Genomic DNA, 14,494 nt, shown 5'->3' with positions numbered 1-14,494 from the left:
AGACACTAATGTGCTGGGGGGGATACAGGGGGTAATCACAGGCAGCAGCAAGGAGCAGGTAATCCTGCAATATACTCACATATCAGCTGTACCCCTCTATATGTGTCTCTTACATACATGTGTATGGGAGCTGCAGCCTGGCACAGACACTAATGTGCTGGGGGGGATACAGGGGGTAATCACAGGCAGCAGCAAGGAGCAGGTAACCCTGCAATATACTCACATATCAGCTGTACCCCTCTATATGTGTCTCTTACATGTGTATGAGAGCTGCAGCCTGGCACAGACACTAATGTGCTGGGGGGGATACAGGGGTAATCACAGGGAGCAGCAAGGAGCAGGTAATCCTGCAATATACTCACATATCAGCTGTACCCCTCTATATGTGTCTCTTACATACATGTGTATGGGAGCTGCAGCCTGGCACAGACACTAATGTGCTGGGGGGGGGGGATACAGGGGGTAATCACAGGGAGCAGTAAGGAGCAGGTAACCCTGCAATATACTCACATATCAGCTGTACCCCTCTATATGTGTCTCTTACATACATGTGTATGGGAGCTGCAGCCTGGCACAGACACTAATGTGCTGGGGGGGATACAGGGGGTAATCACAGGGAGCAGCAAGGAGCAGGTAATCCTGCAATATACTCACATATCAGCTGTACCCCTCTATATGTGTCTCTTACATACATGTGTATGGGAGCTGCAGCCTGGCACAGACACTAATGTGCTGGGGGGGATACAGGGGGTAATCACAGGGAGCAGCAAGGAGCAGGTAATCCTGCAATATACTCATATATCAGCTGTACCCCCCCTATATGTGTCTGTTACATACATGTGTATGGGAGCTGCAGCCTGGCACAGACACTAATGTGCTGGGGGGGATACAGGGGGTAATCACAGGGAGCAGCAAGGAGCAGGTAATCCAGCAATATACTCACATATCAGCTGTACCCCTCTATATGTGTCTCTTACATACATGTGTATGGGAGCTGCAGCCTGGCACAGACACTAATGTGCTGGGGGGGGGGGATACAGGGAGTAATCACAGGCAGCAGCAAGGAGCAGATAATACTGCAATATACTCACATATCAGCTGTACCCCTCTATATGTGTCTCTTACATACATGTGTATGGGAGCTGCAGCCTGGCACAGACACTAATGTGCTGGGTGGATACAGGGGGTAATCACAGGCAGCAGCAAGGAGCAGGTAATCCTGCAATATATTCACATATCAGCTGTACCCCTCTATATGTGTCTCTTACATACATGTGTATGGGAGGTGCAGCCTGGCACAGACACTAATGTGCTGGGGGGGATACAGGGGGTAATCACAGGCAGCAGCAAGGAGCAGGTAATCCTGCAATATACTCACATATCAGCTGTACCCCTCTATATGTGTCTCTTACATACATGTGTATGGGAGCTGCAGCCTGGCACAGACACTAATGTGCTGTGGGGGATACAGGGGGTAATCACAGGGAGCAGCAAGGAGCAGGTAATCCTGCAATATACTCACATATCAGCTGTACCCCTCTATATGTGTCTCTTACATACATGTGTATGGGAGCTGCAGCCTGGCACAGACACTAATGTGCTGGGGGGGATACAGGGGGTAATCACAGGCAGCAGCAAGGAGCAGGTAATCCTGCAATATACTCACATATCAGCTGTACCCCTCTATATGTGTCTCTTACATACATGTTATGGGAGCTGCAGCCTGGCACATACACTAATGTACTGGGGGGATACAGGGGGTAATCACAGGGAGCAGCAAGGAGCAGGTAACCCTGTAATGTACTCACATATCAGCTGTACCCCTCTATATGTGTCTCTTACATACATGTGTATGGGAGCTGCAGCCTGGCACAGACACTAATGTGCTGGGGGGATACAGGGGGTAATCACAGGGAGCAGCAAGGAGCAGGTAATCCTGCAATATACTCACATATCAGTTGTACCCCTCTATATGTGTCTCTTACATACATGTGTATGGGAGCTGCAGCCTGGCACAGACACTAATGTGCTGGGGGGGTACAGGGGGTAATCACAGGAAGCAGCAAGGAGCAGGTAACCCTGCAATATACTCACATATCAGCTGTACCCCTCTATATGTGTCTCTTACATACATGTGTATGGGAGCTGCAGCCTGGCACAGACACTAATGTGCTGGGGGGGATACAGGGGGTAATCACAGGGAGCAGCAAGGAGCAGGTAACCCTGCAATATACTCACATATCAGCTGTACCCCTCTATATGTGTCTCTTACATACATGTGTATGGGAGCTGCAGCCTGACACAGACACTAATGTGCTGGGGGGATACAGGGGGTAATCACAGGGAGCAGCAAGGAGCAGGTAATCCTGCAATATACTCACATATCAGCTGTACCCCTCTATATGTGTCTCTTACATACATGTGTATGGGAGCTGCAGCCTGGCACAGACACTAATGTGCTGGGGGGGATACAGGGGGTAATCACAGGCAGCAGCAAGGAGCAGGTAATCCTGCAATATACTCACATATCAGCTGTACCCCTCTATATGTGTCTCTTACATACATGTGTATGGGAGCTGCAGCCTGGCACAGACACTAATGTGCTGGGGGGGATACAGGGGGTAATCACAGGCAGCAGCAAGGAGCAGGTAATCCTGCAATATACTCACATATCAGCTGTACCCCTCTATATGTGTCTCTTACATACATGTGTATGGGAGCTGCAGCCTGGTACAGACACTAATGTGCTGGGGGGATACAGGGGGTAATCACAGGGAGCAGCAAGGAGCAGGTAATCCTGCAATATACTCACATATCAGCTGTACCCCTCTATATGTGTCTCTTACATACATGTTATGGGAGCTGCAGCCTGGCACATACACTAATGTACTGGGGGGATACAGGGGGTAATCACAGGGAGCAGCAAGGAGCAGGTAACCCTGTAATGTACTCACATATCAGCTGTACCCCTCTATATGTGTCTCTTACATACATGTGTATGGGAGCTGCAGCCTGGCACAGACACTAATGTGCTGGGGGGATACAGGGTGTAATCACAGGGAGCAGCAAGGAGCAGGTAATCCTGCAATATACTCACATATCAGTTGTACCCCTCTATATGTGTCTCTTACATACATGTGTATGGGAGCTGCAGCCTGGCACAGACACTAATGTGCTGGGGGGGTACAGGGGGTAATCACAGGAAGCAGCAAGGAGCAGGTAACCCTGCAATATACTCACATATCAGCTGTACCCCTCTATATGTGTCTCTTACATACATGTGTATGGGAGGTGCAGCCTGGCACAGACACTAATGTGCTGGGGGGGATACAGGGGGTAATCACAGGGAGCAGCAAGGAGCAGGTAACCCTGCAATATACTCACATATCAGCTGTACCCCTCTATATGTGTCTCTTACATACATGTGTATGGGAGCTGCAGCCTGACACAGACACTAATGTGCTGGGGGGATACAGGGGGTAATCACAGGGAGCAGCAAGGAGCAGGTAACCCTGCAATATACTCACATATCAGCTGTACCCCTCTATATGTGTCTCTTACATACATGTGTATGGGAGCTGCAGCCTGGCACAGACACTAATGTGCTGGGGGGGATACAGGGGGTAATCACAGGGAGCAGCAAGGAGCAGGTAACCCTGCAATATACTCACATATCAGCTGTACCCCTCTATATGTGTCTCTTACATACATGTGTATGGGAGCTGCAGCCTGGCACAGACACTAATGTGCTGGGGGGGATACAGGGGGTAATCACAGGGAGCAGCAAGGAGCAGGTAACCCTGCAATATACTCACATATCAGCTGTACCCCCCTATATGTGTCTCTTACATACATGTGTATGGGAGCTGCAGCCTGGCACAGACACTAATGTGCTGGGGGGATACAGGGGGTAATCACAGGGAGCAGCAAGGAGCAGGTAATCCTGCAATATACTCACATATCAGGTGTACCCCTCTATATGTGTCTCTTACATACATGTGTATGGGAGCTGGAGCCTGGCACAGACACTAATGTGCTGGGGGGGATACAGGGGGTAATCACAGGGAGCAGCAAGGAGCAGGTAATCCTGCAATATACTCACATATCAGCTGTACCCTCTATATGTGTCTCTTACATACATGTGTATGGGAGCTGCAGCCTGGCACAGACACTAATGTGCTGGGGGGATACAGGGGGTAATCACAGGCAGCAGCAAGGAGCAGGTAATCCTGCAATATACTCACATATCAGCTGTACCCCTCTATATGTGTCTCTTACATACATGTGTATGGGAGCTGCAGCCTGGCACAGACACTAATGTGCTGGGGGGATACAGGGGGTAATCACAGGGAGCAGCAAGGAGCAGGTAATCCTGCAATATACTCACATATCAGCTGTACCCCTCTATATGTGTCTCTTACATACATGTGTATGGGAGCTGCAGCCTGGCACAGACACTAATGTGCTGGGGGGGATACAGGGGATAATCACAGGGAGCAGCAAGGAGCAGGTAATCCTGCAATATACTCACATATCAGCTGTACCCCTCTATATGTGTCTCTTACATACATGTGTATGGGAGCTGCAGCCTGGCACAGACACTAATGTGCTGGGGGGATACAGGGGGTAATCACAGGGAGCAGCAAGGAGCAGGTAACCCTGCAATATACTCACATAGCTGTACCCCTCTATATGTGTCTCTTACATACATGTGTATGGGGGCTGCAGCCTGGCACAGACACTAATGTGCTGGGGGGGATACAGGGGGTAATCACAGGGAGCAGCAAGGAGCAGGTAACCCTGCAATATACTCACATATCAGCTGTACCCCTCTATATGTGTCTCTTACATACATGTGTATGGGGGCTGCAGCCTGGCACAGACACTAATGTGCTGGGGGGGATACAGGGGGTAATCACAGGGAGCAGCAAGGAGCAGGTAACCCTGCAATATACTCACATATCAGCTGTACCCCTCTATATGTGTCTCTTACATACATGTGTATGGGAGCTGCAGCCTGGCACAGACACTAATGTGCTGGGGGGGATACAGGGAGTAATCACAGGCAGCAGCAAGGAGCAGGTAATCCTGCAATATACTCACATATCAGCTGTACCCCTCTATATGTGTCTCTTACATACATGTGTATGGGAGCTGCAGCCTGGCACAGACACTAATGTGCTGGGGGGGGGGATACAGGGGGTAATCACAGGGAGCAGCAAGGAGCAGGTAACCCTGCAATATACTCACATATCAGCTGTACCCCTCTATATGTGTCTCTTACATACATGTGTATGGGGGCTGCAGCCTGGCACAGACACTAATGTGCTGGGGGGATACAGGGGGTAATCACAGGGAGCAGCAAGGAGCAGGTAACCCTGCAATATACTCACATATCAGCTGTACCCCTCTATATGTGTCTCTTACATACATGTGTATGGGAGCTGCAGCCTGGCACAGACACTAATGTGCTGGGGGGGATACAGGGGGTAATCACAGGCAGCAGCAAGGAGCAGGTAACCCTGCAATATACTCACATATCAGCTGTACCCCTCTATATGTGTCTCTTACATACATGTGTATGGGAGCTGCGGCCTGGCACAGACACTAATGTGCTGGGGGGGATACAGGGGGTAATCACAGGGAGCAGCAAGGAGCAGGTAACCCTGCAATATACTCACATATCAGCTGTACCCCTCTATATGTCTCTCTTACATACATGTGTATGGGAGCTGCAGCCTGGCACAGACACGAATGTGCTGGGGGGGATACAGGGGGTAATCACAGGGAGCAGCAAGGAGCAGGTAACCCTGCAATATACTCACATATCAGCTGTACCCCTCTATATGTGTCTCTTACATACATGTGTATGGGAGCTGCAGCCTGGCACAGACACTAATGTGCTGGGGGGGATACAGGGGGTAATCACAGGCAGCAGCAAGGAGCAGGTAACCCTGCAATATACTCACATATCAGCTGTACCCCTCTATATGTGTCTCTTACATACATGTGTATGGGAGCTGCAGCCTGGCACAGACACTAATGTGCTGGGGGGGATACAGGGGGTAATCACAGGCAGCAGCAAGGAGCAGGTAACCCTGCAATATACTCACATATCAGCTGTACCCCTCTATATGTGTCTCTTACATACATGTGTATGGAGCTGTGAGCACTGAGGTGTCAGGACTCACACCCCGGGGAGAGGTGGCATGGCTCTACTACTATTTTCCAATGATATCTCATAAGGGGAGAATTGGCAATCGGGTTAATCCCCGGATCAACATCCTTCCCATGCATCCTTATTTGTTATATCCCTCATTACATTTCTTCCCTTTTATGCAGGCACTACCAGCACGGACAGAGGGGCACTGCCCACTACCAGCACGGACAGAGGGGCACTGCCCACTACCAGCACGGACAGAGGGGCACTGCCCACTACCAGCACGGACAGAGGGGCGCTGCCCACTACCAGCACGGACAGAGGGGCACTGCCCACTACCAGCACGGACAGAGGGGCACTGCCCACTACCAGCATGGACAGAGGGGCGCTGCCCACTACCAGCACGGACAGACGGGCGCTGCCCGCTACCAGCATGGACAGAGGGGCACTGCCCTCTACCGGCATGGACAGAGGAGCACTGCCCACTACCGGCATGGACAGAGGGGCACTGCCCTCTACCGGCATGGACAGAGGAGCACTGCCCACTACCGGCATGGACAGAGGGGCACTGCCCACTACCGGCATGGACAGAGGGGCACTGCCCACTACCAGCATGGACAGAGGGGTGCTGCCCACTACCAGCATGGACAGAGGGGCGCTGCCCACTACCAGCAAGGACAGAGGGGCGCTGCCCACTACCAGCATGGACAGAGGGGCGCTGCCCACTACCAGCACGGACAGAGGAGCACTGCCCACTACCAGCATAGGCAGAGGGGCACTGCCCACTACCAGCATGGACAGAGGGGCGCTGCCCACTACCAGCATGGACAGAGGAGCGCCGCCCACTACCGGCATGGACAGAGGGGCACTGCCCACTACCAGCATGGACAGAGGGGCGCTGCCCACTACCGGCATGGACAGAGGGACGCCGCTCACTACCAGCATGGGCAGAGGGGCGCTGCCCACTACCAGCACGGACAGAGGGGGGCTGCCCACTACCAGCATGGACAGAGGGGCACTGCCCACTACCAGCATGGACAGAGGGGCGCTGCCCACTACCAGCATGGACAGAGGGGCGCTGCCCACTACCAGCATGGACAGAGGGGCACTGCCCACTACCAGCATGGACAGAGGGGCGCTGCCCGCTAACAGCATGGACAGAGGGGCGCTGCCCACTACCAGCAAGGACAGAGGGGCGCTGCCCACTACCAGCATGGACAGAGGGGCGCTGTCCACTACCAGCACGGACAGAGGAGCACTGCCCACTACCGGCATGGACAGAGGGGCACTGCCCACTACCAGCATGGACAGAGGGGCACTGCCCACTACCAGCATAGGCAGAGGGGCACTGCCCACTACCAGCATGGACAGAGGGGCGCTGCCCACTACCAGCATGGACAGAGGGGCGCTGCCCACTACCGGCATGGACAGAGGGGCACTGCCCACTACCGGCATGGACAGAGGGGCACTGCCCACTACCAGCATGGACAGAGGGGTGCTGCCCACTACCGGCATGGACAGAGGGACGCCGCTCACTACCAGCATGGGCAGAGGGGCACTGCCCACTACCAGCACGGACAGAGGGGCGCTGCCCACTACCAGCACGGACAGAGGGGCGCTGCCCACTACCAGCATGGACAGAGGGGCACTGCCCACTACCAGCACGGACAGAGGGGCGCTGCCCACTACCAGCATGGACAGAGGGGCACTGCCCACTACCAGCATGGACAGAGGGGCGCTGCCCGCTAACAGCATGGACAAAGGGGCGCTGCCCACTACCAGCATGGACAGAGGGGCGCTGCCCACTACCAGCATGGACAGAGGGGCGCTGCCCACTACCAGCATGGACAGAGGGGCGCTGCCCACTACCGGCATGGACAGAGGGGCACTGCCCACTACCAGCATGGACAGAGGGGCGCTGCCCACTACCAGCATGGACAGAGGGGCGCTGCCCACTACCAGCATGGACAGAGGGGTGCTGCCCACTACCGGCATGGATCCCCGCATGCTAAGTGAGTATAGCAGATATTGTGGGGGCGCTGAGATCTGCACGGTGGGAATATCGGGGTATTTTGCATTATGTGAGTCACACACCCAAACTAATTAATCTTGTGTCCTTATAGAGCCACTAGCAGGTAACATCTCATGTCCCATCTCTGTAAGGGATTTCTGCCAGAAGGGCGAGTGAGAGATTTCTTCCCGACGGGTATTACCCCAATATCAGAGGAGGTGATAGCACTATAAGAGCCCCACTCCCAGCTTTACACGGGGCATTTCCCTTTCTTATTGCCAGGTTTCCCAGGGATTGTACCGGAGAGGTTACAGATTAAGTCAGAGCGAGAAGAGCCGATCGCTGAGGAACATCTCCCCCCGATAAAGACAGAAATAGTCACATTTGCTATCGATGGTGAGTTCCATAACATCGTATAGTGTAGGGACACGTTATCTTGTTATAAGTAATCAGGGCCACTGACTTTGGGGAGAGCCGGGGCCTGGCAGCAATGAGAGGAGCCTTATATCCGCACCTGTCTTTATTCAATGTGCTTAAATATGGACAGAAATTGCTACAATATTGGGGAAAATAACATTAAACCCCGGATAGAAATCTTAGCTGCATGTTCTAGCGACAAACACACACGCATGTTTTATGTAATGCATGGCCGGCCAAGTCCCGTCCTCAAGGGCCACCAACAGGGCAGGTTTTCAGGATATCCCTTCTTCAGCTTAGGTGGCTCAGTCATTCTGTTTGAGCCACCCATGCTGAAGCAGGGATATCCTGAAACCCTGCCCTGTTGGTGTCCCTTGAGGACGGGAGTTGGCCGCCCCATATATAGGTAAATAAGAAATACTCTCAGACTCCTAGCCATTTCTGCAGAATAAGAGCCAGGGAAGGAACCGTGGGGCCGGGAAACGTGGCGTTTCCGCCCGGTGAGTGTCGGGCCTCTCACGTGTGCGTGTGATTTGTGTACATTAAAGGAACTCTTATTGTGCTGAATTGCTGGGAGCGTGTGGGTTTTCCTTATTTACCTATATCCTGAGTGCTGATCCCGGGATGTAATGTAACATTGGTAGCGCCAGAAACTCCGTGTTTTCAGCTCTCGGGTAAAAACATTCTCACCACTCGGGGTTAATAATCACATAATATCAGTGACTTCCCCTCAGGAATCAGGATAAAGTATTTCTGTATAGTGATCTCACAAGGCGAGCCCGACTCCCAGCTTCACACGATGCATTTTACTTCTGTTTCCCAGGGATTGTACCGGAGAGGTTACAGATTAAGTCAGAGCGAGAAGAGCCGAACGCTGAGGAACATCTCCCCCCGATAAAGACGGAAATAGTCACATTTACTGTCGCTGGTGAGTACCACAACATCCTTTAGTGTAGGGACACGTTATCTTGTTACAAGTTATCAGGGCCACCGATGGGGGGGAGAGCCAGGACAAGTGTCCCGGGCCCGGTGGCTGCGGGGGGCCCGGCACGGGGCAGTATCGGTGAGGTAGGCCTGCAGCTGGGGAACATCTCACCCCGATAAAGACAGAAATAGTCACATTTGCTGTCGATGGTGAGTTCCATAATATCCTTTAGTGTAGGGACACGTTATCTTGTTACAAGTAGTCCGGGCCATCGGCAGGGGGGCAGATCCAGGGCAAGAGGCTGAGGGGGGGGGGGGAATGACTGTGAGGAGAGGGATTGAGGAAGCAGGATTGAGTGATAGTGGGGTTTTTGGAGGGGGGAGAGTGAGAGGAGAGGGGGAGTGAGTGAGGAAGAGGGGTTAAGAGTGAGACGGGGGGAGAAATACATTGGGAAGAGGGGGGTAAATAGTGAAGGAGGCTCGCGAGGTGTAAAATTGGGGGTCTCGCAAGACCGCCGACACAGGGCCACTGACGAGGAGGAGAGCCAGCACAAGTGTCCCGGGCCCGGTGGCTGCGGGGGGCTCGGCATGGGACAATATCAGTGAGGGAGGACCACAGCTGGGGAGAGCCGGGGCCTGGCAGCAACCAGAGGACCGGCAGCCGGGCAAAGAATTTGGTCTGGGCCAGATTTCGGGTCCAACTGCTTTGTCTGGCCGACGGGCCCTGTCTCTCCCCAGCTGCGGACCTCCCTCACTGTCCCACGCAGGGCCTCTCTCTGAGGCCCAAACAGCTTGGGTGAGCCGGGCACCAGAGGCCTGAGACCATCCCCAAGGTAGGAAGTCTGTAGGTCTTTTTGTGTATGTATTTCGGGGGAGGGGTTTACATGTAAATTGATAGGAGGAGTTTATGTATTTTTTGGGGATGTCGGGGGGGGTGTTTGTATGTATTTTGGGGGTTAGAGTCTTTTTTGTGTATGTATGTGGAGGGGGGGTTGTATGTATATCGGGCGTGAGGGGGGTTTGTATGTATTTGGGGTGTGGGGGTTTGTATGATTTGGGGTGTGGGGGTTTGTATGTATTTGGGGTGTGGGGGTTTGTATGTATTTGGGGTGTGGGGGTTTGTATGTATTTGGGGTGTGGGGGTTTGTATGTATTTGGGGTGTGGGGGTTTATATGTATTTGGGGTGTGGGGGTTTGTATGTATTTGGGGTGTGGGGGTTTGTATGTATTTGGGGGTGGTTGTTTTTTTTTGTATGTATTTGGGGGGGAGGTTTTTTATGTATTTTGGGTGTAGGGGGGTGTCACGTATGGCACACCTGTGAGGACGTGACCTGCATACGGGACAAGGGTTAATACGCAGCTCGTCAGCTGTCCCAATTTTCACCTTCTCAATGGTCCCTCAAATACACAATATCTCCCCTAAATCTGTCCCCATATACCCCCTGTCACGCACAGCACACAAGTGATCATGTGACTTGGATATGTAACCAGGGTTAATACGCTACTCTAGCCAAAACAAAGAAAAACCTGGCGCCAAAAGTTCATTGGATAATCCTGTACTCCTCAGGGGATCAGCACACTTGCTTGACAGGCCATGTAGGGGAAAAAACACAAACAGACACAGATCATAGTGCAACACTGTAGTGTTACAAAAGGTCTACACTAACACACACACTGCACATATAACATAGAGACTCCTAGTGACTATAAAAACTATTTATTAAGGATTGACTGGCTATTTCTAAACCAGACACTGATTAAATTTGGCTTCAGAGACTCGTTCCTAAAGGGCGTTCAAGCACTTTACCAGAATCCCTCAGCCTCGGTACGCCTCTCGGACGGAGGCTCTGAACGATTCCTAATCCAGAATGGTACCCGTCAAGGATGCCCCCTATCTCCCCTTCTCTTCGCCCTCACGATTGAACCACTGGCGTCTAAAATAAGACGGAACCCGAACATCCAGGGAATCCCGATCGATAAATCACAATACAAAATTTCTCTATTCGCTGATGATATCATCCTTACTCTGACGAAACCTCTAACTTCCCTCCCCAGCCTCCAGAGGGAACTGACGGAGTTTGGCAGAGTCTCAGGATATAAGATAAACAGCGACAAATCAGAGGCCCTAAATCTTAGTCTCCCTGATCCCGAAGTTAAACTCCTCAAAACCAATTTTAGCTACAGATGGTGCCCTTCATACATTAAATATCTGGGAGTTAATGTGTCAAGGCACTATCGGGATTTATACCGGGATAACTACCCGCGTTTATGGGATAAGATCAAAAAGGATCTAGATCAGTGGGAAGGTTACCAGATCTCGTGGATCGGTCGAATGATCTCCGCTAAGATGAATATACTCCCAAGAATGTTATATCTCTTTCAAACACTCCCGACCCACGTCCCGGGCACTGATCTTAATAACATGCAAAATAGAATATTTCACTTTATTTGGCAGGGCAAAAGACCCCGAGTCGCCAGATCAGTTTTGATGGCTGCAAGATCTAGGGGAGGTCTGGGGGTACCGGACTTACACAGATATTACCTAGCTGCACAGCTCAAGCAGGTGGTAATGTGGAACTCTGACCCGACCCGTTGTAGTTGGGTGGAGATAGAGACTCAATGTGCCAAAGTGCCTTCTCTGCAAGCCTGCCTCTGGAGCCTGGCCAGAGGAGAGGGCCATACACACAACCTAAAACTACAGGCCTCTCGTTTTACGTGGGACGTCTGGTCACGTTGTAAATACAAATATGGTCTTACCACCAAAAGCTCCCAGTTGACCCCCATCTTTAACAATCCAAAGTTCCCCCCGGGATGTGGATCTAAACTGTTCGAACAATACAGCACCAGGGGTATAGAGGCGATTGCGGATCTCCTGAGCCTAGGGAGGCTTCTGAGTTTCCAAGAGGTAAGGACCAAATATAAAATTAAAGAATTGGACACATTCAAATATCTTCAGATTAGAAACTTTATTAGAACAACATGCCCTCTTCCAGAATACCCCACTCTCACATCATTTGAGCTTCTTTGCGAGACAAAGACCCACCAGAAGGGTCTAATCTCAGATATATATGGGACTCTAGAACGCTCCTCGTCCCCAAAAGAGCATGACTATATGCTCAAATGGGCAGCTGACCTGAACACTGCTATAGACAGAGAGACTTGGGAAGAAATCTGGAAGACAGCCTCGGAGACCTCTCTATGTACTACAATAAAGGAAAACATTTATAAAATTATGTTTGGCTGGTATCTTACCCCAGCACGATTAAACCAAATCTACCCTCTGGCATCAGATCTATGTTGGAGAGGCTGTGGTCATAGAGGGGACATGATCCACATCTGGTGGTCCTGTCCAGAAATTGTTAAGTACTGGACCAAGGTCTAAAATTTAATAAAAGAGGTCACCGACCTAGAAGTGCCTATCGAACCACTGACCTACCTGCGGGCTGCACCCTTGAAGGACATTGTCCGGCCAGTCAGGAAATTGATCTCCTTCATTATGACCGCGGCTCGATGCTGTATTGCGGCCTCCTGGAGGAAAACGACTACGCCTGCACTAGGAACAATCAGGAAAAGAGTCGACGAGGTGATGGTTATGGAACGGCTCACCGCCATCGTCCGACAAAAAATGCCGGCTTACGAGGATATTTGGGATCCATGGATCTCCCACACTAGGACCAGACAACCAATTCCATCACACCAGACACTGACCACCCCACCATAGGCGCTCGAACACAGCCCTAAAAACCGTATCCCCAATCAGTCAGATGGGCCCCCCCCCTTCTTACCCCTCCCCCCCGCTCTACCCCCCCCTTTTTCACCTCCCCAGCATCCCCCCTCTGCCTTCACTCTTCGAAGGCTCCCCTCCCTCTTTCTATGGACAATGGCGGTTGTCTATCTTTTTTCCCCCAGAAAATTGTGGAATTGAAAATGTAAGGCTTATGTGCACAATGCCACTGTATGTTTACCTGAATGCCTAATAAAATTATTTGGAAAAAAACAAAACTATTTATTAAATAAAAAGAACTATGCCATAAAATGGTATGGACAAATGAGAACACCGCTGGTCATCCAGATGGGAAAATCAGAACCCTACTTACAAGCAGCAAGGCAAATACAGGCAATGCAACAAAGAGTCCTCCGGCTGCTGCTGATGTCTTTGCAGAGATGTGATTCCTGCTGCACCGCGACTCTCGTGCTGACTCTCCCTCCAGGGGTTAACAGGGACAGTGGCAGTGTCGGAGGCCCGCTCGTGGGGCTCACAGCTCTACTCCACGTGAGGCTGCTCTCCTCACTTCCTCCTCCGGTTACACAGGCTGTCTCAGAGAGTGCCCGTGCCCTTAAAGGGACAGTACAAGCGTCCTGTATGCCAAGAACTGACGGCTGCAATGGGGCTTAAATGTGACCAAGTGTCCCAAAAAGTCCAATACCAAGCTCAAAGTGACTGTGTCACCTGCCCTACGCGTTTCGTGGATGTTACTCCACTTCCTCAGGGGCTACAAAGACTGACACTGAATGACATATACATATACCCTAACCAATTAAAAATTAATTGCCCAATTAGGCTGTATAGCCTGCATGTCATTAATATCAAATCACTACGTCTCTAACAACATAATACACATACAATACATTAAACAACATTAAAAACATTCAGATATCAACTGATAACCGTATATCCCAAAATTGAGGCCAGATGTAATATCATAATAGGCATTGATATATACCAAAATGCCAAATTGTGGCCAAAGGATAAACAAACCTGCTTAAGCCACTTAATATGCTACTGCTGGTACAGAGTCAAATGGATAAGGTGTCATCCATTAAGTAATGGTTGCACTTAACTTAATGTTTGTTTGAGCCATCTCATCTACCTAAAAAGGAGCCCAGTTCAAAATCAATATTGAGCCCATATGGGGATAGTGTCTTAAGTTCATAGATCCAAAAGGCCTCCCTCCTATTGATGTGTTGAATGTTATTACCAC

The 14,494-nt window shown here is 51.2% G+C and overlaps 1 protein-coding gene across 12 annotated transcripts in view; it reads left to right on the top strand.

Annotated features, from left to right (window-relative positions):
* Positions 1–14,494, top strand: part of LOC142492497 (uncharacterized) — a 229,331-nt gene that overhangs the window by 3,510 nt on the left and 211,327 nt on the right. For 6 of the 12 annotated variants that reach the window (XM_075595169.1, XM_075595164.1, XM_075595161.1 and 3 more), the window contains exons 2-4: positions 6,343–8,172; positions 8,454–8,567; positions 9,412–9,516. In XM_075595169.1, coding sequence (XP_075451284.1) covers positions 6,534–8,172; positions 8,454–8,567; positions 9,412–9,516 — 1,858 coding nt within the window. In that variant the 5' untranslated portion in view covers positions 6,343–6,533. Of the gene's footprint in view, positions 1–6,342; positions 8,173–8,453; positions 8,568–9,411; positions 9,517–9,673; positions 9,723–14,494 lie in introns of those variants that run through there. The other 6 variants (XM_075595167.1, XM_075595165.1, XM_075595170.1 and 3 more) reach the window with 4 other exon arrangements.

Source organism: Ascaphus truei, chromosome 4 (genome assembly GCF_040206685.1).
Source record: "Ascaphus truei isolate aAscTru1 chromosome 4, aAscTru1.hap1, whole genome shotgun sequence".
NCBI classification, from domain to species: domain Eukaryota; kingdom Metazoa; phylum Chordata; class Amphibia; order Anura; family Ascaphidae; genus Ascaphus; species Ascaphus truei.
The sequence above is the reverse complement of the archived record's forward strand: the minus strand, read 5'-3'. Positions and strand labels throughout refer to the sequence as shown.